The sequence below is a fragment of the Sciurus vulgaris genome, assembly GCF_902686455.1.
Source record: "Sciurus vulgaris genome assembly, chromosome: 6".
Taxonomy (NCBI): Eukaryota; Metazoa; Chordata; class Mammalia; order Rodentia; family Sciuridae; genus Sciurus; species Sciurus vulgaris.
This window is the reverse complement of record NC_136466.1, coordinates 118,087,626-118,113,494: the sequence shown is the minus strand read 5'-3', so window position 1 is coordinate 118,113,494 and position 25,869 is coordinate 118,087,626. Positions and strand designations below refer to the sequence as shown.

The window sequence follows — 25,869 nt, the reverse complement described above, 5'->3', positions numbered from 1 at the left end:
ATGTGTAATTTTGTGGAAATAGTATGTATGACATTTATAAAACAGACTTGAGCATCTGAAGATCTGGATATCTGCAAGGGGAGCTGGAACCAATACCTCATAGATACTGGAGGACAACTGTATAAACATATACACAGTCATGCATACATATGTAAGTTTATATATATTTAAAGGCTTATCTGTAGAATTACCTTTGGATATTTGTCTATAAGATGCATTACTTCAGAACTGGTAAAAAGGTATATGCATTTAAAACTTTGATAAGTAGGTACTACCAAATTATTCTCTAAGAAAATGAATCAGTTTAATAATCACACCAATAATTATGAAACAATTTCATCTTTAACAACCTGATACCATTTTTTTCACTACATAATTGTTGCAGATTTTATGCCAATTTTTTTTTTTTTTGCAAAACACTGGGGTGTGACGATTATGTGAAGCTGGTTTTGTTGCTGTTGTTGTTTTGGTTTGGTTTTTTGTACTGGGAATTGAGTCTGGAGTGCTTTATCACAAACCCACATTCTCAGTCCATCTTAAATTTTTTTGAAATTTTGAGACAGGGTCTCGCTAAGTTGAGGGTCTTGCTACATTGCTGAGGTTGGCCTTGAACTTGCAAAGCCTCAGCCTTTCACATGTGAGGCTTTAAAAAAAAAAAAATTGTGCCAGTAGTACTTAAAATCATTTATTACAGACTAGAGATGTAACTCAGTGGCAGAGCACTTGCCTAGCATGTGCAAGGCCCTGGTTCCATCCCAGGACTACCAAAAAAAAAAAAATCAATTTATTACTAAACTGTCTGGTTCAAGATTAGGATACATGGAACACTCGTGAATAACATTAATATGGTGGCAATGATTATGTGGTAAAATGGGTAAGTTCCTAATTGTGTGTCTTCCATTATAAGAAAGGGTAAATCTATCAGTTCTTAAGAGGAAAATTCTTTTTTTATTCATCTAACACTTCTGCTCCTATGACATACTCTCTTCAACTTCACTTGTACTCTACTTATACCTGTACTTCAAAAGCATTCTTCATTCTCTTAGAAGCTTAGGCTCAAGATCTAGGAATCTTCAGCTGTTCTCAATCTTTCATCCTCCTCATTTAGTCACCAATTCTTCCTCCATAAAATCTCTCTCATCTGCTTCTACCTTGGTCTTCCTCTAATTCAGTCTTGTTATCTCTCACTTGAATTATTTCAAACATCTCCCTGTCTACTCTCTTGCCCTGACCCACTCTACATTCTAACCCCAGAATTACAATTGAATTTTTAATGATTCTCCTTTTCTAAAGCATAAACCTAAATTTCTTGATCTCACCATGTCAGGCTTTACAATGTGGCCTCATCTATCATTCTAGATTTTCTTAATCTTCTACCTGTACCTCATCTATTATTCTGGATTTTCTTAATCTTCTACCTGTACCTCACATAGAGAGTATATGATGCTCCCTAAAAACACTCATGCTATTACTTTCTTGGTCTGTAATGTTCTTTCCTTCACATAAACAAACTCAAAGTCTTATCCATAATTTCAACCAGTATCATAATTTCAACTCAAATCCTACTTTTTACAAATCTTACAAGATATCACCTTTAGAACTACTCTCTCTCATAACACTTTGTTAATGCTACAGAAGTTATTTCTCAGTTTTGTTTCACTGGAATCTGACATGTGTTTGCATACATACACAAGATTATCTGGTAAGCATCTACTGCCCTGTTTCTTTTTTTATATACTCCAAAGTACCCAGCACAGCGCTTTCCATGTAGACTGTATTCAAAATATATAGCAGAAATTTTATAAATATCTCCTGCATGAACCCTTTAAAATTTTTCCAGCTGCTTTATGGCAAGTAATACACAAAACTACTAAAATAAGTATTTTGATATAAAAATGTATTACCTGTTTGTTGGCAAAAATCAGGAGCAAAGCATCCCGGAGTTCTTTTTCTGTTAACAACTTCGCAAGTTCGCTGTGTGCTTCACTAATTCTGTCTCTATGACTGCTATCAACAACAAATACAACAGCTATAGAAAGGAAGGAAGGAGGGTAAGGGAGAGTGGAAAAGAGGGAGGGAAGAGAGGGAGAAGAGGGAAGGAAGGAGGAAAAAATAAACACAAATATTTAATTAATTACTTAAGCTTCAGTAAATGAACCAAATACCTAATGCTCTCATTATTATATTAAGGCAAGAGTTTTGTTGACTAACACTATTTTTACATAAAGTCTGCCTATTTAATGACAGGAGCACCTACTGATAAATTAATGGTATGATCTCAAGTAGTTCATGTAACCTCACAGGTTTAATTTCTCCATCTATGACAGGATTTATAACACTTGTTCGATCAAACACAAACTGCTTTTAATACTTTTAATATGTGCTTCTCATAATCTACCCATTGATGCTACTTGTTCTCTGAGTATTACTTCCTTTACAAAAGGAATCTTTTAAAAACTGAACATATCACCATCTTTATCTCTCCAAAGCATTACTCTCTGTAGGCTCCAGACTTTCAACCATTCTTCATATCCAGATTCCTTTTTTTCTATTAATTATGGCTCACACTAAATGTAATATCAAAAATGTAGTAAAAATAATTATTTAGTCTCCTACCTAGGTGGAAGGAAGGATGATAATACAGAACAAATATATAAGCATAAACTCATGTGGGGTGTGAATCCAAATGTGAATAAAAACTAGGTGGAGTATATGGCAATATACAGAGTTTGGTCAAGAACAAGCCCTTGTGAGTTCTTCCACAAAAACTAAGTATAAATGAAGAAGTGGTGGTACAAGAGATTATAATGGGCTACATGCTGAATTGATCAGAGAAGCATATACCACAAATTCAACTCAATACCACCATATTGCCAGTGATCACACCCTTACGAATATAAATATAGGTCTGTTAACTGTTAAGAGCAGTCAAGGGTAAGCGCTCTTTAATTGCCTAAACATCTAAACCAAGTAAGGTTTTTATTCTATAACAGTGTTTTATCATGAGTAAGTAAAAAATACACATTCCAGCCTTATCACCATCATTTTTAAAAAAAAAAAAATATGCTAGCCACTGATATATACCCAAGTGTTTAACCAACATGTAGTTTTGCTAGTTAAATTAGGGTACTAAAGACTGTCAATCCTGAAAATTTTTTAAATGAAAATGTCGTTTCTGACTCTTACCTTGGGTATTGAGGTAATAGTGTTTCCACAATGGTCTTAATTTGTGTTTTCCACCTACATCCCAAATAGTGAATTTTAAATTTTTATATTCTACAGTCTCCACATTAAATCCTGTTTTTTAAAAAAAAGTTACTTTAATATGGTATTTGTATAATTTTTATACAGTACTTCTATTAAAAAGTTACTTTTATAGAGTTTATAATGAATGACATATCAAACACAGGCAAGAGGAATTCTGCATATAGCAATAACTATTAAAGTCCAACAAATCTCCATACCTAATCCTGCATGGAGAATGTAAACCTTAAATAGCTGCTAGCCCTCTACACCTCTATGAGGGTCCTTAAGACCCTGTAATCCATGTATCTGCCAGCTCTGTACTAATTCTTCCCCTTAATCCCTAACCCTCAGTCAGGGTAACCAATCCTCTATTTCTTTTAACTGTTCCACCAATACTCTGTTCTTTCTTACTATAGCAACATCCACATTTCAATCCCATAGCCATTGAATTTTGCATTGTTTTTCTCTGAAATGTTGTTTTCAAGCCAGAAAAGAGTCCAACTGCACAAAAATCAGTATTAAATAAACCCAGAGAATGCAGCTGTAAACTAGGGTTTGACTATTAAATGTTCAGTAAGGATAAGAAAAAAATCATTTTTTTACTTACCAATTGTTGGAATAGGCTGCATGAACTCATCCTGTTTTAACTTAAACAAAATAGTAGTTTTTCCAGCACCATCTAACCCTAATGTAACAACTCGAATTTCCATTTTGGGTCCAATGTGAACTCTATTGTCCTATAATTTAAAAACATTTAAACCTTTAAATTTTGATGAGTTAGAAAGTAATAGTGTTTGCACTTTTTTCCTTATTTAAAAAGCACCTTTTTTTATTATTTCTATGTCTCTCATGCATTCCTCAACTGATTACAACCTGAGTTTTATTCCTCAAAAATTCCCTAAATCTAATTTTCTCAAGGACATGAATTCTTCCCCATGGCTAAATCTGTCCTTAGTAAAACAGACCATTTTGTTTTCATATAATTTTTTAAAAAATACACATATCTAGGGCTGGGGTTGTAGCTCAGTGGTAGAGAACTTGCCTAGCATGTGTGAGGTACTGGGTTCAATTCTCAGCACCACATAAAAATAAGTAAATAAAGGTACTATGTCCACCTACAACTAAAAATATTTTAAAAAAAAAATACACATTTCTATTAATTTTCCCAGAATTTCAAGTTCAACTGAATCTTCTTTCAATAACATGTTTCTATGCTGTACAAACTATTCAAATAGAACCAAACTATTAAAAATGAAAACTGCTGCTCAATTTCTAAAAATACCTACTGTAGATACTTCCCTATATACACACTGGCTAACATATACAAACAAAACAAATACAGATTTTAAAAACAAACTTTAGGGCTGGGGATATAGCTCAGTTGGTAGAGTGCTTGTCTTGGAAGCACAAGGCCCTGGTTTCAATCTTTATACAGTGCAACTAACATTTTTCACTCAAAAGAGTATTATAGAATCCTTGGGATTTTTGGTTTTTGTTTTGTTTTGTTTTGGGAATTGAATCCAGGGATACTTTACCACTGAGCTAATATCCCCAGCCCTTTTTATTATTATTGTTATTTTTTATTTTGAACAGACACTCATTAAGTTGCTTAGGGCCCTGCTAATTTGATGAGGCTAGCCTTGAACTTGTGATCCTCCTGCCTGAGCCTCCTGAGCCTCTGGGATTACATGTGTGCTTCATCACGCCTGAGTGGAATCCTTTCATTTCAGTACAGACAAAACTTAATCTCTTAATGATTTCACTATATTCTATGAACCACAATTTAACCAATTTCCAACTCTTAGATTTTAGATGATTTCTGACTTGTTATTATAAAGAATACTATAATGAACATATGTGTAGATATTTCCAGCTGCAGAACCTCTCTTAGTTCTATCATTTATAAAATAACACCAAAATGGTACCAAATTTACACAGGATTCTTGGCAAGGATTAATTTTTTAAATTAATCCTTACAATAGTGCCTGGCATGTAAGTGCTATATGTACCAGAAGTTATTTTGGTACCTTTTTGGGTTTCTCTTTTCTTGGCTTTTATGATAGAAAAATTTACTGGTTTTACCCACTTTTCAGATTTTTCTTACTTTTCTTTCATTTACCTCTTAAATGCTGGCATTTTGACATTCTGTATGAGACTTCCTTTTCATTCTTTGTACTCTTATTTTATTCCATGAGCTACAATTATTGAATATATGATGGCTCCCAAATCCAGTACACTCAGTTCAGTACTAAGACTCAGAAATAAAACATATATGGACCAGAATACCACTGTGCTAACTCTAGAGAGCAACTGAGAAGCTACAGCACTCAGATCAATATAAAACCAAGAAGGAAACTAGCAATGTAGCTCAGTGGTAGAGCAGTTGGCTGGCAAACACAAAGTCCTAGTTTGGATCCCTAGCATGCACATACATACATACATACATACATGCATACATACACATACATACACACATAAAATCTAGAGGGCATTCCAGTGAAAGGGGCATTCTGAACACCCATCCTTGCCCTTCTCCTTACTGGAGAGAATAAGATATAAACACAGGAAACTACAAAACATCAGTATGCTAAATTGGACAACACATTAAAAGGATTACATAACATGACCACATGGGATTTATAACAGAAAGGGAAGGACTATTCAACATCAATCAATGTAATTAGCAGAATGAAAGACAAGAAAACCATGATGATCTTAACTGATGTAGATAAAGCATTTGCCAAGATTCAATACCATGTCATGATAAAACAAGAAACTAGGAATAGAACAGAAAATAGGCATGCTCACTCTCTCCTGCTCATGTGTCCTCTCTCTATATATACATATATGTGTATACATGTACACACACACACATACCTATATGAAAAGTCCACAGTTAACATCATACTCAATGATAAAAAGCTGAAAGCTTTTCCTCTAAGACAAGGAAAAAAGCAAGGATGCCCACTCTTGAAACTTCTATTCAACATAGTACTGGTTGATTATGCTAACCAAAGCAATTAAGCAAGCAACAGAAAAGGCATCTAAATAAAAAACAAGGATGTAAAATTCTCTTCACAGAAGACATGCTCTTACATGTAGAAAACTCTAAGACTCCACAAAAACCTGTTTGTCAGAATGAATTCAGCAAAGATAGACATAAAATCAACAAGCAAAAATCAGTTACATTTTTATACACTAACAATGAATTATCCAAAAAGAGAAATTAAAACAATTCCACTTACAACATTATCAAAAAGAATATTTAAGAATAAACCTAGGGAAAGAGGTAAAAGACTTGTACATTGAAAAGGACAAAACACTGTTACAGGAAATTAAAGACATAATAAAAATACATCCCATGTTCCCCGACTGGGAAAATTAATTAATTGTTAAGGTGTCAATACTACCCCAGTGATCTACAGATTCAATGTAATCCTTATCAAAATTACAATGACACGGGCTAGAGTACAGCTCAGTGGTAGAGAACTTGTTTAACACATGCATGGTCCTGGAGTCAATCCCTAGCACTGCAAAAAAAAGTAAAAATAAATTCCCAATGACATGTTTTTGTGGGAAAAAAAAAAATCAATCATCCTATGAACTCTCAAGGGACACTGAATAGCTAAAACAAATTTCAAAAAGAATATGGTTGGAAGACTCATACTTTCATACTTTAAAATATTTTACAAAATTATAGTAGTGAAAACTGTGGGGTACTGACATAAAGACAAACATATGGACAAAAGAATAGAAAGTCCAAATATAAACCCTCAAATATGTGGTCCAAAGAGCTTCAACAAGCATGTCAAAGATCACTTAGTGGAGAAAATACAAGCTCTTCAATAAATGTGCTAGAGGAAACTAGATATCCATATGCACATACAAAAAAAATTAACTCAAATGATATTATAGTCCTAAATGTAAGAGCCCAAATCATATAACTCCTCAAACAAACCAAGTTTCATGACACTGAATTTGACAATGATTTTCTGGAACATGACACAAAACACAGTAGACAAAAGTAAGCAAATGGGCTTGTATCAAACTAAAAACTGCATAAAAGGACAGAATCAATAGTGTGAAAAAGCAGTCTACAGAATAGAAGAAAATATTTACAAATCAAAGATTTCACAGGGGATTGATATCATATATAGAACTTCTACAATTCAACAACAAAAATTAATTCAATCAAAAACGGGTATATGATTTGAATAGACATATTCAAGACAATGTAAAAATGGCCAACAAGCATAAGAAAACAGGCACATCACTAATCATCAGAATAATGTAAATCAAAACCAAAATAAGATAAAACCTCACACCGACCAGGATGGTCACTATCCAGAAACAAGTGGAAAACAACAGATGTTGATGAAAATGTGGAAAACTGCAACCTTCGTCCATCAAAGGTGGGATTATAATATGGAAACAGTATAATGAGCTGGGAATGGAGGCACATGCCTGTAATTTCCAGTGATTTGGGAGGCTGAAGCAGGAGGATCCCCTCAGCAACTTAGTGAGACACTGTCTCAAGGAAAGAAACAAACAAAAGGACTAGGGATGTAGCTCAGGGGTTAAGTGGCAAAGTGCCCCAGGTTCAATCCCACTACTAAAAAGGAAACAAACAACAACAACAAAGTGGATGGACAGCACAAAGTTAGAAGCCAGACTTCTCTGAATGACCCTGTTTTGACTCTAAACCATTGTAAATTTTCACATAATAATAAAACAAAATTATATGTTTTTTAAAACTTTTCCTAAAAATAGAAAACAAAATGGAGCTCGTGAATCTTTTTTAATCAAGGGGAGCCCACTACTGAAAAATAAATAAATAAATAAATAAATAAATAAATAAATAAATAGACAAAATGAAAAATATGGACCTTGTTTGAATTCTGGATTCTTTCTCAAAAAACTGTTAACATAAGGCTAGGGATGTAGCCCAGTGGTAAAGTACTTGCCTAGCATGCACAAGGCTATGGGTTCAATTCCCAGTATGGAAAAAAAGAAAAAAAATTCTTAATAATTTGGAAAATATCTAAGAAATTTGAATACTAAATGTATAGTTGATAACAATGAAAATATTAGCAATTTATTATCAAACTTCTGGGTGAGATTTTGGCTAATTTTTAGAAAAGAGTCTTTATCTTTTAGGTATACACACTAAAATATTTATTATATGAATTGATATAATGTAGGGATGAAATAATAAGATGTTAGGTTTTGCTTAAAAATAACACAGAAGACTATGGAAATAAGGAATAAAAAGTTTACTTGTTAAACTGAGTAATGGGTACAGACAGATTCATGGTATCTTCTTCCTATTTTTCCACTGATAAAAGTTTTTCTAAGAAATGCTTATTACCCTGATTCATACACATTGTATATATGTATTGAATTACCATAATGTACTTCATAAAGACATATAATTTTCAAAAATTAAACGTTCTTTAAAAAGAATATCAGTTCTACTTGAAGGGAGGGGCTTCTTAAAAATCTTCTAACTCATGAATTTCCCAGTTGTTTCCTCAAGCTGATTATCATGAAATATAAATCAACTGTGCTTTTTCAGAAAATATCCCTAAAAACAAAGTACAGTACATTACCTTTGTAAAAGTGACAGGAATGCTAGCATCCAACTGAATATGATCTGCAACCTCTGTAAACTGCTGCTGCTGTTTCTGCAATGTTTCTAATAACCTTTTAATTTCCTGTTTTGCCAAGACAACTCTACAATCATCCTAGAAAAGGGAACAGAAGTATTTCTCATAAACTTTTTCTTAAAGAAATAGAGACTTACCAGCTTCAATTTGCAATAAAAGATCATTTAACATATAGTATTCAAAGTTAATTTAAATGTAAATTTGAAAAAGACAATAATAACTGGGCATTAATAATAACTTACGGGTCTATAAATGAATAAATTGTGGTACATTCACAAACAGAACATTATATTACAATGAGAATAAAACAACTACATGTGATAGGAATTTCACAAATATAATGTAGAGTAAAAGAAGACATGGCATAGAAAGTTCATACAGCATGATTCTACTTATATTAACTACAAAAACAAGCAAAAATAAAATATGCATTAGAAATCAGAAAAAGTGGTTTACCCTTGTAAGGGAAGATAGATAATGATCAGAAGGGAGGATGAGGGGACTTCTGAGGTACTGACACTGTTCTGTTACTTGATCTGGGTGCTGGTTACACATCAGTGATCAGCCTGCAAACTCAGCTGAACATATATGCGTACATTTCTGTATGTACATTCAATATCTACAAATTTTTTAAAAAATAGTTTAAGATACACATGTATTGATTTAAATAGGGGTGGGGACTAAAGGTCAAACTGTGAAGTTGTCCCTCTCACTTTAGATCCCTAGCCCTCCCCTCAAAATAAGGCACTTTCCAATTTCCTATTACTCCAGAATATTCCACACATATACCAATACAGTCTTCATATGATAAAGTTCTCCCCAAAACATGAAAAATGTATTAGAGCAGTAGTAGTATCTCTTTAGCTCATCATTGGAATATTCCTATTAGTTCACAGCAATTCTGGTATCTGTTTCCTAAGTACAAAAATAAGGAAGTCATGCTTGCTTTCTCTCTCCCTCATACCCCACATAAAATCTAGCAACAAATCCTATTAAATATCCAGAATGTAGTCACTTTATCCATGATTTCAGCCACTATTAAGTCTCACCTGGAATTCTACAAGAGCTTCTTAACTGGTTGAACTCCTTCTTTAATACCTTCACCTTCCTTCAGTCTATTATTTTTTTTTTACACATGTGCCTGAATGATTCTTTTAACAAGTATGATCAAGTTGCTCTTGTTCTCAAAATGCCAAAAAAGTTGCCCATCTCAATCATTAAAGCTGAAGTCCTTACAGTTGCCCAAGGGCCTTCCTTTCATATAATTTCCTACGATCTCTAATTTCAACTTTTGTGACTCCCTCCTATACTTACTTTATTCTAGCTTCTTTTGCTTTTCCTTGAGCACAGTATTCAGGTAGCCCTAGAGTTTTTACTCTAATCATTTCCTCAACTAGAATGTCCCTTCCCCTATTAAGGAATGACCTAATTTCTTTACCTTCTTTGAGTCTTACCTTCTCTCAAGGTATTGTGACTAATGATGCAGACTGCTGCATGAGAAAAAAAAAAAAAAGCTTGTAGACTTTTAAAAAAATACATATTTTTAGTTGTTGATGGACCTTTATCTTATTTATTTATATGTGGTGCTGAGAATCGAATCTGGTACTTCACACATGCTAGGCAAGTGCTCTACCATTGAGCTACAACCCTGACCCTGTAGACTTCTTTTTGTTCTTATCATTTTCTAACTTAAGAGTTTACTTAATTAGATATGGTTACAGTTTATTATCTTCTCCTTGCTAGAATGATAATTCCACAAGATTGTCTGTTTATTTTGTTACTGATATTTCCCCCAAGTATATAAAATGTACATGGCATACAGTAGGTACTCAACAACTAAACTCAGTATATAAGTGAATAATACTCAGCATCCATTATCACATCTAGAATTTAGATGAAACATGATTTCTTTGGAGAGGAGAAATTATTTTTTTCTGCAAAAGTGAAGATAAATTTGTGAGGTTCCATTCATTCCTCTGTTCAATTTGCTCTACTGCAGGATCTGTTAAGAATATTGGCTAGGGTTAAGGGTCTATCGCTTTAAGAAAAAAAAAAAAAAAACGGTTTTTCACAACACACAAGAATTAATTCAAGATGAATTAAACATTTAAATATAAGACTCAAAACAGTGCAACTATGAGAAGAAAATATTTAGGGGAAACATTTCAGGTCAAAGAACTGGGCAGTTTTTGAGTAATACCCCAAAAGCACAAGCAACAATAACAAATACAAATGGGATTACTTTAAGCTAAAAAGCTTCCACAAAGCAAACAGAGTGAAGAAATAATCCACAGAATACAAAAATGTCTGTGAATTACACATCTAAAAGGAACTCAACTCAAAAGCAAAACAAACAAAAAAACTCCTAATAATCCAAAGAGCAAAAGAGCTTAAATAGGCACTCTTCAGAAGATATATCAATATCCAAAAGGCATATAAAAAATGCTCAACATCACTAATCATTAGGGAAATGGAAATCAGGACAACAATGAGCTACTATCTTATTCCAATAAGAATGGCTAATACCTCAGACAAAAGACAACAAGTGTCGGCAATGACGTAGAGAAAAGGAAACCCTTATAAACTACTGGCGAAACGTATTTTGGGGTTTTTTTATGTTTTTTTTGAGACAATGTCTTACTATGTTGCCCAGGTTGGTCTTGAACTTGTGGGCTCAAGTGATCATCCTGTTTCAGCCTCCCAAGTGCTGGAACTGCAGGCATGTACCACCACACCCAGTTGTTGGTGGGAATGCAAATTATTATAGACATTATGGAAAAAAGAGCATGGAGGTTCCTCAAAACTTAAAAATAGAACTCTACCATACAATTCAACATTTCCACTACTGGGTATAGCTACAGAAAATTAAATCAGTATGTTAGAGAGACATCTGAAGTCCCATGTTTACTGCAGCATTATTGACATTTGCCAAGACATGGATCAACTAGTGTCTATCAAGTAATGAATGCATGAAGAAATGTGATGTATATATATATATACAATGGAATACTATTGAGCAATTAAAAGGATAAAATTCTGTCATTTTCAGCAGGATGGATGAGCCTGGAGGACATTACACCAAGGGCAAAAAGACAAATACCATATTTACTCATGTGGAATAGAAAAGTATTGTTCTCACAGAAGTAGAGAACAGAATGTTACTTACCAAAGGCTCAAAGGGCGGGGCGGGGGGGACAGGGATGAGGAGAAATTGGTTAATAAGTACAAAGTTGTAATTAGAAGAATTAATTTCTGGAATTCCACTACATAGTAAGGAGGCAATAATGTACAGATGAGTACTCCTTATCCCAAATGCTTAGGATAGGAAAAATTTTAGATTTTGGTGTTTATGAGATTTGGACATATTTGTATAGGTTTTACAAGCTGATCATCTCTAATTTAAAAATCCAAAATCTGAAATCAACACTTTTTCAGTGTGTGTTGGCACTCAGAAAGTTTCAAATTTCAAAGCATTTAGAATTTTGGATTTGTGGATTAGGGATAATCAACCTACACTGTGCATTTCAAAATAGCTAGAAGAGAGAATTTTAAGGTGATGGATGTGCTAACTTCCCTTAAGTGATCATTATACAATGTATACATCAAAACAGCACACTGTAACCCATAAATATGTACAATTATTATGTGTCCATTAAAACAAAAAAATTAACACATCCATCCAAAAAATGAACCCAAGACCTCAATTTTACTTACTTTAACATAATGAGATAATACCATGTCATTAACAATTGCCTGTCATATTGCCACAATGCTTCAGAAACAAAAATGCTTTTAAATATTTAAATAACTATGAACATACTTTTTCATAAAATAAATATAAAATACCTGTTTTTTTTGTTTGTTTGTTTGTTTTGTGGTGCTAGGAATTGAACCCAGGGCCTTCTGCATGTGAGGCAAGCACTCTACCAACTGAGCTGTATCCCTAGCCCATTAAAAATACTTTTAAGTACTCAAAAACAACTTAGGACATGATTCCATTCTACTTTTCCATCATGAATAAAACAAGTATTTATTAAGCTCTATCCATAAATAAAGGCTTTAGAGATAAAAAGATGAACAAAATGCATCCAGACAGCATCTAGGACTAATATGCGTACACTATCATTTAAAATCAAATCAGAAGCCACATCACCCACTTATTTGAACAGAAAGAACTTAATATGAAGAACTGTTAACTATGTGTAGTTATTAACTAGAAACCCAAAGGGTAGGCAGTATGGAAGTAGCAACTATAGGAAAGGGCTAGGGAAATAAAAGAAAGATGTTAGAATCATGACAACTTAAGACATTCACAGAAGGGACCCCACAAATTTGAAACAGACCTCTAATCTAGACTGGGGATGTGGCTCAGTGGTAGAGTGCTTACCTATTATATGTGAGGCACTGGGTTCAATCCTCAGCACTACATAAAATAAATAAAGGTACTGTGTCCATCTAACTAAAAATATTAAAAGAAAAAAAAATAAACTAAGTCTCTTCACATAAGGAATGATATATACAGGAATCCCAAATTAATGAGAAGCCACAGATTCCTGCCTTCAAGCTTCACTCTAGGTTCCTATATAGAAAGCGCCTAACATGGAACCAGATGGCAACAGATGTGGTTTAGAATTCTAGCACCAGCCTCACAAAGCAGATAGTAAAAGAGTAGGATTGGAACTGAAAGAAAATAAATGGAATACACATCAAATATTACAATTCAATGTGATTTAAGGATTAAACAACAAATAATTCTAGACTGATAAGGTTACCAGCTGGCCACACTCATGTAAGATATTTAAGACACTTAAGAGAAAAAGCTTTACAAGGGCAAAAGGTTTACTTTGTCATGACTTAAAGTCAACATGATCATTAGCAGCAGCATATCAGTAGAAAAGAAAGACTGCAGCATTTATGAAATTCTGTGGGCAATAATTATCATTACATTTTCCACTAATGAAAGCAGATTCAAAACAAAAATGGCCAGGACTGACATTTTTATTAGAAGAGTGAATCTCATTTATTAAAAAGTAAAAAATCTGCAAACTAGAAAACAAATTGCTTATGATCTCTCAACCATCACAAAACATATTTGCTGTGACACTAAAGTTAAGAACCACTGAATTAAGGCAGGGAGTTATATGCTAGAGAGGCACCCAAAAGAAGACCCAAGGAAGAGAAAACTTCAAAGAATAAACAACTGAGCTGAACCTAGAAGAAGCATTCCACTAGTAGAAAGATACAGGCGTTCCCGGCAGAAAGAATAGTATATGCTTCACAAAGAAGAGTAAAGGAGCCTGGCATGACTGAGAAAAGACAAGTTAGAGAGCTCAACAGCTTTATTTATTTATTTTTTTTAAACTGTATTTACTGGGGCTGGGGCTGGGGCTCAGTGGTAAGGTGCTCGCTTGGCACATGTGAGGCACTGGGTTCGATCCTCAGCACCACATAAAAATAAATAAATAAAATAAAGGCATTGTGTCCACCTCCTGCAACTAAAAAAAATTTTTTTAAAAATTGTATTTACTTAGAAGGATTCAAATGTCAACAAAACAGCTGCAACTTTTTTTTTTTTTTTGCAATTACAGAGTGGTATTCAGTTAACAGAACAACAATTATTTCATATAAGCTGCATCAGAGACAACTGAAGATGAAAAACTACCGTCCCCATATATAACTAATTTGTGCTGTGCACCCAACAAAAACCTGCTATAAATTTCCATGCCAATTTACAACCTCCATATTGTGCCAGGTAAGGACAGGGCTATCTAAAGACACATTCAGTAGTGTGTTAACTATACAAAAAAAAAGACACTGTACAGTTTGAAAACCAAATCTTACACAGCCTTACATTTCAGTTTTTTTTCTTTAAAAGGAATGAGTTGTGTACAGGGGGGTTAAATGCTTTATAGACAAGAAAAAAAAAAAAACTGTGCTAGAACCAACTTATTCATCATCATCATCATCATCATCTTTTTTATCTTCTTCATCCTCCTCATCCTCTTCATCTTCATCTTCCTCCTCTTCCTTCTTTTTCTTGCTTTTTTCAGCTTTGACAACTCCCTTTTTTGCTGCATCGGGTTTCCCTTTAGCTCGGTAGGCAGCAATATCCTTTTCGTATTTTTCCTTCAGCTTAGCAGCTTTCTTTTCCTAAGGCTGCTTGTCATCTGCAGCAGTGTGATTCCACATCTCTCCCAGTTTCTTTGCAACATCACCAATGGATAGGACAGGATGTTCTCCTTTGATTTTTGACTGGTACTCAGAACAGAACAAGAAGGCTAACAGAGGCCTTTTGGGTGCACTGGGATCCTCGAACTTCTTTTTTGTTTCCCCTTTAGGAGGGATATTGGTTTTCATTTCTCTTTCATAACGGGCCTTGTCCGCCTTTGCCACGTCTTCAAATTTTCCTTTCTCTTTAGCAGACATGGTCTTCCACCTCTCTGAGCACGTCTTAGAAAACTCTGAAAAGCTGACTGAAGCATCTGGGTGCAGCTTCTTGTGCTCCTCCTGGCGAGTTTGCACAAAGAATGCACGTGATGACATTTTGCCTCTCAGCTTCTTAGGATCTCCTTTGCCCATGTTTAGTTGTGTTTCCTCAGCAAGGCAAAGAGTCACCCAGTGCCCGTCCGGCTCTCACTTGCCCCAGCGCTGTCTTTAAGGAGCTCAATGTACTACAATCTCCTATAACTTTATGATGGAGAAAACTCATGATAGGTTAGTGGAGCAATCTGAAGTTGACTCATGTCCTAAGCACAATGTTAATGCACACAACAGACCCCAAACATTCATTAAATAGATAAAACAGAATAGTATATACCTCTGACAATTATCTACTTAACCTTATTACTATAGCTCTGACCATATTTAAACCACGTACCTGCTGCAAAGTCTTTTCACAATGGAGACAGGCAGTTGAAACCTGGGACAAGAGAATAGTCATATCTTCTTGTTGCTGCCTGAGCCAAATCAGTTTTTCACGAACATGAGCATCAACCACACTAAGAGCCATTTCTTCTTGACGACACAGAGTTTCATGGAGATCAGAAAAATAAGCTCGGACACATGATCGGGCATTCTCTGCAGTACCTGGTACCTAAGGCAGGGGGATGGGAATTAGTTTTAAACCACTATAACCTTTGCAAAATATTTTATATGTAAAATATTGAAATTTTAAATGACATTTATATCCTTATAAATTCCAAGATTTAAATTTCCATATTTGATTTTCCCCTTCAACTGTAAGACTGAATATCCAACTTTTTTTATAAATGGCATCTCAAGCAAAATGGAATACCTAATCTCCAGTCCCCTACACCCCCAAACCTAGTTACCTCCATCTAAGAAAATGCTAATTCCATCCTCCAGGTTGTTGAAGCCAAAAAAAGAAAATCAGAGTCATCTTTAACATCTCTCCTTCATGTTCCACAACTAGTTCCTTGATAAATTCCTCTGGCTTCAAAATCCATCCAGAATTTTTCCCCAAATTCAGGTCGTTATTACAGAATAAGAGTTTAAATTTCTTAAATCTGGCCTATCAGTTTAATAGCTCCTTCTTCCATCACTTCCACCTGCCCCTTACATTTTACATGCATGCACACACACATACACTTGATCTCTGAAACAATACCTCAATGACATAACAATTCTAGTTTTATACATTATTTCATGTACTGTAATTCATTGTCCCAAAGGAAATATTTCAATTCCAAAAACCTATAAACAAATGAGGAGTCAGGGCAGACACTAAAGGATTGAGCAAGCATGAAAAATGGTGACCATTTCTATTTTACACAGGAGAAAATAGTTCAGTTATTACTAAAACCCATATTTTCTTACAAAAGCTAAGGAAAACAAGGACTAAGTACAAGTCTTTTGATTCTCAGCATTATATTCAATAACAATTTTCTTACAAAAGCTAAGGAAAACAAGGACTAAGTACAAGTCTTTTGATTCTCAGCATTATATTCAATAACAATTTCACTAGGTGTTAATTGTACTTTTTAAAAAAAAATTTTTTTTAGTTGTATATGGACACAATACCTTTACCTTAGTTTTACATGGTGCTGAGGATAGAACACAGTGCCTCTCACGTATAAGGAAAGTATTCTACCACTGAGCTATAACACCAGCCCAAAACTACTCTTGGTAGAAGACTGAAATCTTTAAAGGAAAAATGTCATGATAGAACCAACCAAAGGATGGAATTGGGCAAAGCAGCTATACCACATTTTAAACAAATGGGAGAATAACATGGAATTACAGGAGGGCCCTTGTAAGAGTTCACAGCATATGAAAAAATGGCTTAAGAAGAATCTTTAGATCAAGATTCTTTATAGCACCAGGTTTCCAACCTCTTAATCTTTATAGTAAATCCTATTCCTGCCAGCCACCCCCATATGCAGGAAGATAATCATGGCTCTTCTTCAAAATATTAGGAACTTTGTGGCATACAGAACTCAAGCCCATCTAGTCTAAATGAATACACAATCTAAGGGTTTGGGGTAATCTATAGTATCAAAGAACCACTAAATCTAGGTTCCAGGTTTGTCTGCCATTACTAATGACTAACATGACACCAACTACACAGAATCATTTTTTTTTTTTTTTTTTTTTTTTTTTTTTTTTTTTTGAGGCGAAGGAAAAAGAAGGTTTACTGCTTTGCTAGTAAAGGAGAAACATGGGAATCCTATCCCAGAGGCTGTGATTTTGCTCATCAGCAGGAACAGGGGACTTTTAAAGAGGTGATTCAAAGACTAGATTCCATGTGTTCTGTTTCGAGTTGTGCTTCACTTGTTAATATGGGAGACAGTCATTTCTGAGATTTCTGGTACCATCCCCAAAGTCTGGATTATTTCTTTCCTATGGTGGGTGTGTACTCAGGGACAGATAGGGAAAAAAGGGAATTCTGTTTCCCTGAGATTAGGGGTGGGAAGATTAGGGAGTAGGTAGGAAGAGAAAAAAAATATGCCCCTTTTGAAAATAAGTTGCAGTGGCAGAGCAGCAAGGGCTACATTCAAAGCATAAAGTAGACCACTGTTACATTTCGACACTGTCAATTTATGTATTCCATTTCTATGGAAAAGTGGGTTAAGACATCTGCTGCTTCCTGCTGAAACGGGGCAAAGTTAGGGGAAGTAACCCAAAGTCTTTGTTCTCTATCAGGTGGGACATGGGCAATTAATGGAATTCAGCATCAAAGCAATCCAGGAGTCCACAGTAGCAGATGGTAGGTGACTAGACAAGGCATACATAGGGCAGGATCATGTTAAGCCAACAATAAACAAGAGAGGAAAGCATTACTTTTGTAAACAATTAGCACAAAAGCAATTAGTATTTAAGCCAGTCTCTGGAAACCATGAAGACTATAACTCATAATCATATCAGTAAAAAACAGATCAAGGTTATCCATGTAGAAAGTTAGGAAAATTTGTAAGTCTCTGAGATCAGGCTCAAATTTGTAAGTCTATGAGATCAGGCTCAAATCCTTTGTGATCATTATTATTAGGCACTCCCACACAAGGACCCTTCCTTTATAGTCTCCAACTTTACTTAACTTTTGTTAGGGCTAACACAAGTGTATATCTTAAGTTACATTTAAAAAACCATTGTTTTTCCTTTTAAATGCCCATGTAGGGCTGTGCTTAGGCTGTACCCTCCTGCCAGATGTTTCTGACCTTGGGGGCTGGAGCGGTGACTCTGTGGTAGAGCGCTTGCCTGGCATGTGTGAGGTCCTGGGTTCGATACTCAGCACCACATATAAATAAAAGTAAACAAAAGATCCACTGACAACTAAAAAAAAGAAAAAAAAATGACCTTATTCCTATCAACTCTTAAAAGTCAGCTGAGACTTCACAGAGATTACCCTTGGGGATGTGTGTAAACCCTCTTGCCTTCTTTAGCTTTCGTCCACCAATGGTGCCACCTGCCAGGATGGGTCAGGGTCTGGCTGAGCATACGTGGCTTCTCTTGGAGGCATCAGGGACATTTTTCTCTCCAGTGACCCTCCGCTTTGCAGAATGTGCACTGGTTGGCTTCCTGTTCTCTAGGGTCCTCTCAATCTCCCTGATCAGCAAATTAGGTGATTCACCATGGCTGCAGGGCCCAGAGAGGGCTCCCATCATTCTTGGGTTTCTGACTGACCTTAGAGAACAAGGGCCAAAATGCTGGCTGCTTTTTCCTTGGCCCTTTTACTTCCTTGACTTTGGTCTCCAAGTTTTTGGTTTTAAAAATTCAGCAAGCCAGTTTCACCAGGTCTTCAAATAACAACGTGGCCCTTCCATGTCAGATACAATGTATAAAAGAGAGCACTTAATGGTTATCTTGCCAGTAAACTTACATAAACTTTCATTTTATACACTTTTACATAACACTTAGATAAGGCTTAGATTGATACAGATGTAGATATATATATCTACATCTCTCTCTATATATATCTAGTCACATATAGTCTGGGTGTCAACTATATTGTTATAACCTAAATAACAGTTGTTTGTTTAACCAGTTACAAAGTAATCATTTAAGTCTTTAAAACAGGAACAAACCCTAATTCCTTCAAGACTTAGCTTCCCCAAGCAATAAAACCTAACAAATGTAAGAAAATTATCGATAGGTAAGAGAAGATCAATGATTCAGATTTTGCTTCCTATCAGTACATTAAAGTTTAAATAACTCTAACTAATTGTGCTAATTATAGCCATTTAGACACACACAATTTTTTTTTTTTTTTTTTTTTTTTTTTTTTTTTGTGGTGCTGGGGAGTGAACCCAGGGTCTTGCACTTATGAGGCAAGCACTCTACCAACTGAGCTATATCTCCAGCCCCACAAACATAAACTTTTTGAGATTTACCTTCTGCAAACCTCTGCAATTTACTTGAACATTCATAACTTCTTTACATCCTTAGTTTTTCCCTCTTTAATCTTCAACTTCAGCACAAGAATGTTACTTTACCAGACAAAATACTTTCTCATCTAAAAATATTTCTTTTACCTTCTAATTTTCCACACTAAAATATTTCCATACCTATAACTTTCTTTTATCTTTTCTAGTTTTGGACCCTTTCTTAAATTAATATTCTGAAACAGACCTCATGAACAAATTTCACCTCAGGAGAGGGTTAGATAATCCCTTCATCTACAAAAACTGTGCCTTAATCTTTTTTCTCCCAAGTTGTATCCAAAGGGTTGGAGCATAGGATATTGGTGAGTCTCATCTGTCTCCATTATCATTATCACAATGCCATTAACTTTAAGTGAGCTCCCCACTGTCAATTGTACCCAAAGTCTCCTTTTGGGCCTTCTTCTCCTAGTAGGCATATTGATATGCAATGGAAAAGGCTCTTTCCATCCTTTTCTTTAGTCTTCCTTGAAGATCTCTTTGCAGGGACTACCTATAAAACACAGGTTGGCCTAAGTTTCTGTCTTCTTCTTTTCTGGGTGTGGTTATTTATTTTGTCAGTCTCCCCAGGCATTCAGTTTAATAGGATACTGTCATAGCAAGAATTGCTCTGTCCAAGTCATGAATATACCCTGGCCAAATACAGTGTCTTGAAAGATCTTTAAAGGAGAGACTATTCCTGTACCCAGGTAATAAACTGACAATGCTGGAACCTACTGCCACATTCTTTGTGGCCAGCAGTCTCCACCTTCCATTGGCAAAAAGGGGCTGAAAGGAAGGACAGAGGCCAGGTTCTCTTTGGCCATTTTTCTAAAACCCAGGCAGCTTTTCTGGGATCCCCCACCCCGTTTAGGGCTAGTGTCCTTGACCTAAGTGAGATAATTTGGAGGCAGGCTGAGGAACAGTGTGGAGACTGCCAGCACTGGGTTTACAAGATTTAAATCTTTTTAACCCTTTCTTCTGGTGTCCTGCTATCCTTGCACACCAGAAGCAAAGTCTTTTGGCAAGTGTAACTTAGTTCTTAATGGTTCAGACCCCTTATCATGCAACTGTATAAATGCCTGTACATACAGAATCACTTTCATGTGCTTTACCCCTGACAGACCAACTTCACTGTCAAGATTTATAATAATCCAGAAAGATCATTCAAAGACCATATTGTGTTACAGTAAACTTTCTCATAGACAGGCTTTTACCTATAGGTAGCCCATTAAGCCAAGATCTCTCTGCTCAAAAGGCTACCAGTAAGATCAATGCAGCACTGTTCATGTCTTAAAGGATCAGTAACAGACAAAACAAACAAACAAACAAACAAGAGAGGATCCCTGAAACCAGGGCTGACAGACAGTAACCTTGTTTTTTTTGTTTGTTTGTTTTTGCTTTTTTTTTTCTTCCTTTGCTTTTTCAGGATTTCTTTTTTATTTTTTAAATTTTTATTTTTACAGAACGGTAATCTTAACAGGCAGAACTGCACATACAAATTTCTTCCACTTACTTTACTTTTGACAGACCAATTCCAACTTCAACATTGTACAATAATCCAGAAAGCTATTCAAAAGTCAGATCATTACAGTAAAACATTATCTTAAGAGAGATTTGTAGGTGATCCTTTCTTCAACTCACTTTATCTCTGACAGACCAACTCCAACTGCAAGATTGTACAAAAATGAAACCCAGAGAGACAACCAGAGAGGAGTCCCAAAACCATGGCCAAGAGACAAGAACCTTTAAAATGACCAGCCAAGGTCTTTACCAAGAGACTACCTATAGAATCAATGCAGTATTGGCCATGTCTTAAAAAGGACAGTAACAGATACAAACAAAACACAAATACAAAGAGACAACTGTCGAGAGCAACAAATGAATCATTGCTTTCAACTCCATAGCCCTGCACAGTTAGACTGCCCTGTTGGGTTCCTCTCAATACAATGGTGCTAAAAGACATGTCCACTTGTAGGTGGCTGCTATTAATTAGTGCCAGATTCCATGCCTGGTGTAGAATTTATGGGTTCGAAAGCTTTGAATTCAGATGCCAGCTGCTCTGGGGTCAAAGAGATACCAGTGCACCTAAAAAGCTTTGAGGAGCCAGCAGCCTGGAGGTGCAAGTGATAAGTACCCAATTAGTCCAACTTCCCCCATAGCTTCTTGCTTTTTGATTACCTTGAAGAACCCTCTTCACAAGAAGTTCCTCTGGTGTGTTTCACTATTAAAAATAAAGCATTCACAGGCTTATTTCCTTTGTTAGGGTCAGACCCATCAGGTCTTTTCCACCTGTCAAGCTCTCACTTTAAATTACATTTGCTGTGTCTTTTATTTTTATTTCACAATACTACTTTTTCAGACTTTTATTTCCAGCAGGCCCACACCTCCGACAGTCACCTATTCCCTCCCAGCAGAAATTTCCAGAGGGAATTCCCAAACCCAAAGCCAACAAACAGATGAGAACCTAGGACAGATCAGAAGGGACTAAATATTCCTAGGTTCTTGAGTTCCACTTAACCGTGACTCCTAACCGTGGGACCAGATGTTCCCACGAATAGGAACCAGATGTGTAGAATCAAGGGTCTCAGCGTGTACACTGGGGGACTACCAAATGGCCAAAGTTGCCGAGACTTTCCTAAGTTCAGTTTCCTTTTTCTCTAAATGGACCATGATGGAGCAACCTGTAGCATTCAGGGAAAGAGGGAGCTCCCCAAAGCAAAAAGAGTTTTGGCAGCTGCTGGGATGGCCCCTTAGTCCCTGCCTTTACTCACAGGCATAGCTCCTATGGTTCAACCTGAGGAAAACTCACCCATCTCCTAACCCTCCTGCAGTTCTCTCTCAACAAGTTTGCCTTACATCCTCAGCATGGAAGTGTGGTTCTTTGGAAAGTCAGACCTGCCGAAGAAAGCTGGAGCAGGGGCTGCTCTCAGGTCCCATTTGGGGTGCCAAATTTGTTGCCAAAAGTTCAGACCTCATCCCCAATGGCAATCCAACAACGAGGACACAGTTTTGAGAAAAAGTGAAAAGAAGGTTTATTGCTTTGTTAGCAAAGGAGAAACACAGGGAACTCCTGTCCCAGAGGCTGATTCTCAGAATCATCAGATTTTAAACAGTGGCTTTTGTATGCACGAAATAAAATAATAAATTGATTTTATTCTGAGATTCACTACTGGTGCATATTTTTTCATTTGGGAATATACATTTTCAATTTGCTACTCTCACAGACTAAAAGTAATTAGGCATAGTACACATTATCATACTGTTTATAAACTTCAAAATGAGAATCTACCATTGCTGTGGAAGATGGAGTTTCAGTTCTAAGTTCTGGTAACAATGGTATTTATTGCTTCTTATCTGTCAGATACTATCCTAAGCCCTTTGTAACTTTCACAATGCTATCGGATTCCATCTTCTTTTTAAGAAAGAAAAGAAAGAAGACTTGATTCAAGTAATTTGTCTAAGGTTTCAGAGTTACTGGTGCAATCAGGCATTAAATGCTTTGCCCAATGGTCTTAATCTCTATGCTATACTGTCTTTCAAATCAGATACACACCAATCCACAACATGTAACAGGATACATGAGCTTTCTCTTTCATCCCTTCCTCCATTTTTCAGATTTTCAAGATAAACCTTCCTACCTTTACTCTAATTTCTCACCTTGTTTCCTTTGCCCTGGTTCCTGCCTTCAAAAATGCTCTAAACCTCATTTTAAAGCATGAAAGTCCTCATGATGACATTGTTCTCTTCTCTGATCTTGGGTCATTGTACCCAGACCAAGGAAGGCCAATTTTTTCCAACACAGCTTCTTTAGCTTGCCTCAACTCTTATTAGTCCAAAAAGCCTCTTCTGCCTCATTCTCACAGGCCCTTTTTCTAACTGCATACTACAGTCTACACTGTAAAACTGTGCTAGATTTCATACAATCCCATGACTCTCTTATTCTGTTCCTTCAGGGCTCAAAATACCCTGTTTCACTACTTAGTATAAAGTATGAGACCTGTTCCCATGCCTACATTAACTTTCATACTCTGAATGACAACACAAATATTTAGCAATACAGTTTTACACAGTATGCTAAGAGCACTTTTCATATTTTACAGAGGGGCTTAAACTACAGACTTCCTATTAATATTCATATCATAGTATACCCAAATCTAACTTTTAAATAGATGTATTACCATTTGTTTAGAATTTAAAGGCTCAATGGCAAAAATCAGGGGAGGAAAAAAAAAAGAGTATTTATCTTACAAAATTAGCTAAAAAATAAATTCAAGAGACAGTAAATAGAATTTAATAACAATCTCACATACCCTGAAGGAGGTAATTCCAGATATGGAAGGGTAATCATTATGGCCAAGTAATCACTTCTTTAGAACTTCTATGTCCCCTCTCTGTCAGATATGATGCTACCAATTTTCTTACCTAGCGAGGTCTTTTAAGATTCATAAAAACAATTATGATGCCAAAGTCCTTCTTTCTGGCTCTGGGTAGACTTCTTTTACGAAACTAGTCAGTCCTTTCAAGAATGCATCCATCTAAGTGTTAATCTGCAGCCATATGTTTGTGCTCGAGAACTCATCCATTCTGTGATGGCAGCCATCACTGCTGGTCAAGACCAGCAGCAGCATGGGCATGTTTTCTTGTGACCAAATGACTTCTCAGTCACTTACCTAATTTTTTTTTTTTTTTGAGTAACTTGACTCCACCGCCATCTTCCTCCTTCCACCAGCGAGATGCTCACCCTGATGTTCAACCCCTGCACAAAGTCCTACATCCAGAATTTGATCATGCCTCCCCTTCAACAGCCTGGCCTAAGCATTATCATCTCTCACCTGACTGTTACAGAAGCATTCTAATTGGTCTAGTTCCCTGACACTCCAAGTGACTGAACCAATAAATATTAACAATTAATCACTAAGACCTACCTATCTATTCTACTTCTTTAAAATCTAAAATCCATCTACTTCTCCATTCTTTTTTTTTAATATTTTTTTAGATGTTGACAGATCTTTATTTTATTCATTTATTTATATCTGGTGCTGAGAATTGAACCAAGTGCCTCATACATGCTAGGCAACTGCTCTACCACTGAGCCACAACCCCAGACCCCATACTTCTCTATTCTTAACATCATATTACTATAGGCCACAATCATCCTGAACTCAATTATTTTTACAATGTCCTACACCAAGTCCTCCTGCTTCCAATCTTCTTGTTCCTCCCACAATTCATTTTGTACATTTAAGAGCAATCGTTTTTAATGAATACCTACCGGATAGTCGCATGCCTATGTCAATTCTTCAATAGTTGATCACTGCTCTTAAGCTAAGTTCCAAACTCAAGATAGCTTAGGAGATTTCATGTGACTTGTTCTTTACCTCTCCAATCTGTTTTCTTGCCATTCCCCTCCCAAGGCTCCAATAATGGGGAACTTAAAATTTCTAAATATGTCTAATCCTCACTTCAAGCATCTTATTATACTCTTTCCTCTCCAGAACAAGCACTCCCCACCCTGCTCTTCTCCTTAACTGAATTTCTCCATATTTCAGTTTAGACATCACTTCTTTAAAGAAGACTTCCCCGACCTATATAAATTGTTGCCTATCTTATAAGCTGCCAAGGCATCCTATATTTCCTCACTCACCACACAAAATAGTTGCCACACTGGAAATTGTCTCTTTCCCATGATGGATTTCAATTTTCATGAAGATAAAGACTTTTTAAAAAATATACTTCCAATTACTAGTGTGGTACTGGTACATTTGAATTGAGGAATACTTACTAGCAGATTATAAAGTGAGAATGAAAAAGAGTAAGAAGATAAAGATGAAAAAAAAATCCATACATGTTCTGTGTGAGCCATTCCAATTCCATCTTCCACTATTTGTTCGCCACCTTCAATGTGCTGAACAATTCCAACTAATTTTCTAGAATAATCTGAGATTTCTTCAGTGAAAGTTCGTATGCAGTGAGCCATATCTAATATTGATGCTCGGATCTGGTTAGCTTCTGGTTCCAATACTGAATGCTATAAATGCAACACAATTACCAAAAATAATTGTTTTGACTAATTACATAAA

The 25,869-nt window shown here is 35.7% G+C and overlaps 2 protein-coding genes and 1 pseudogene across 3 annotated transcripts in view; all 3 read right to left on the bottom strand.

Annotated features, from left to right (window-relative positions):
• TRIM23 (tripartite motif containing 23) overlaps nt 1-25,869 on the bottom strand; it is a 51,642-nt gene that overhangs the window by 3,167 nt on the left and 22,606 nt on the right. Inside the window, exons 5-10 of the mRNA XM_079144875.1 lie at nt 25,635-25,817; nt 15,790-16,005; nt 8,856-8,990; nt 3,854-3,983; nt 3,187-3,297; nt 1,905-2,029 (exon numbers count right to left, since the gene is read on the bottom strand). Of these exons, the coding sequence (XP_079001001.1) occupies nt 1,905-2,029; nt 3,187-3,297; nt 3,854-3,983; nt 8,856-8,990; nt 15,790-16,005; nt 25,635-25,817 (900 nt within the window). The remainder of the gene's footprint in view (nt 1-1,904; nt 2,030-3,186; nt 3,298-3,853; nt 3,984-8,855; nt 8,991-15,789; nt 16,006-25,634; nt 25,818-25,869) is intronic.
• Nucleotides 14,457-25,869, bottom strand: part of LOC306664130 (high mobility group protein B1-like) — a 642,241-nt pseudogene continuing 630,828 nt past the window's right edge. Inside the window, exon 2 of the transcript XR_013766689.1 lies at nt 14,457-14,648. The product of XR_013766689.1 is annotated as a high mobility group protein B1-like (transcript). The remainder of the gene's footprint in view (nt 14,649-25,869) is intronic.
• Nucleotides 14,674-15,783, bottom strand: LOC306664132 (high mobility group protein B1-like). Its single transcript, XM_079144893.1, has one exon. It carries the CDS (start codon nt 15,489-15,491, stop codon nt 15,063-15,065), a length of 429 nt encoding a protein of 142 aa, XP_079001019.1. The 5' UTR covers nt 15,492-15,783; the 3' UTR covers nt 14,674-15,062.

What these genes read in the sequence shown, in the direction of transcription:
- LOC306664132 (XM_079144893.1), bottom strand. Translation starts at nt 15,491, where the DNA reads ATGGGCAAAGGAGATCCTAAGAAGCTGAGAGGCAAAATGTCATCACGT.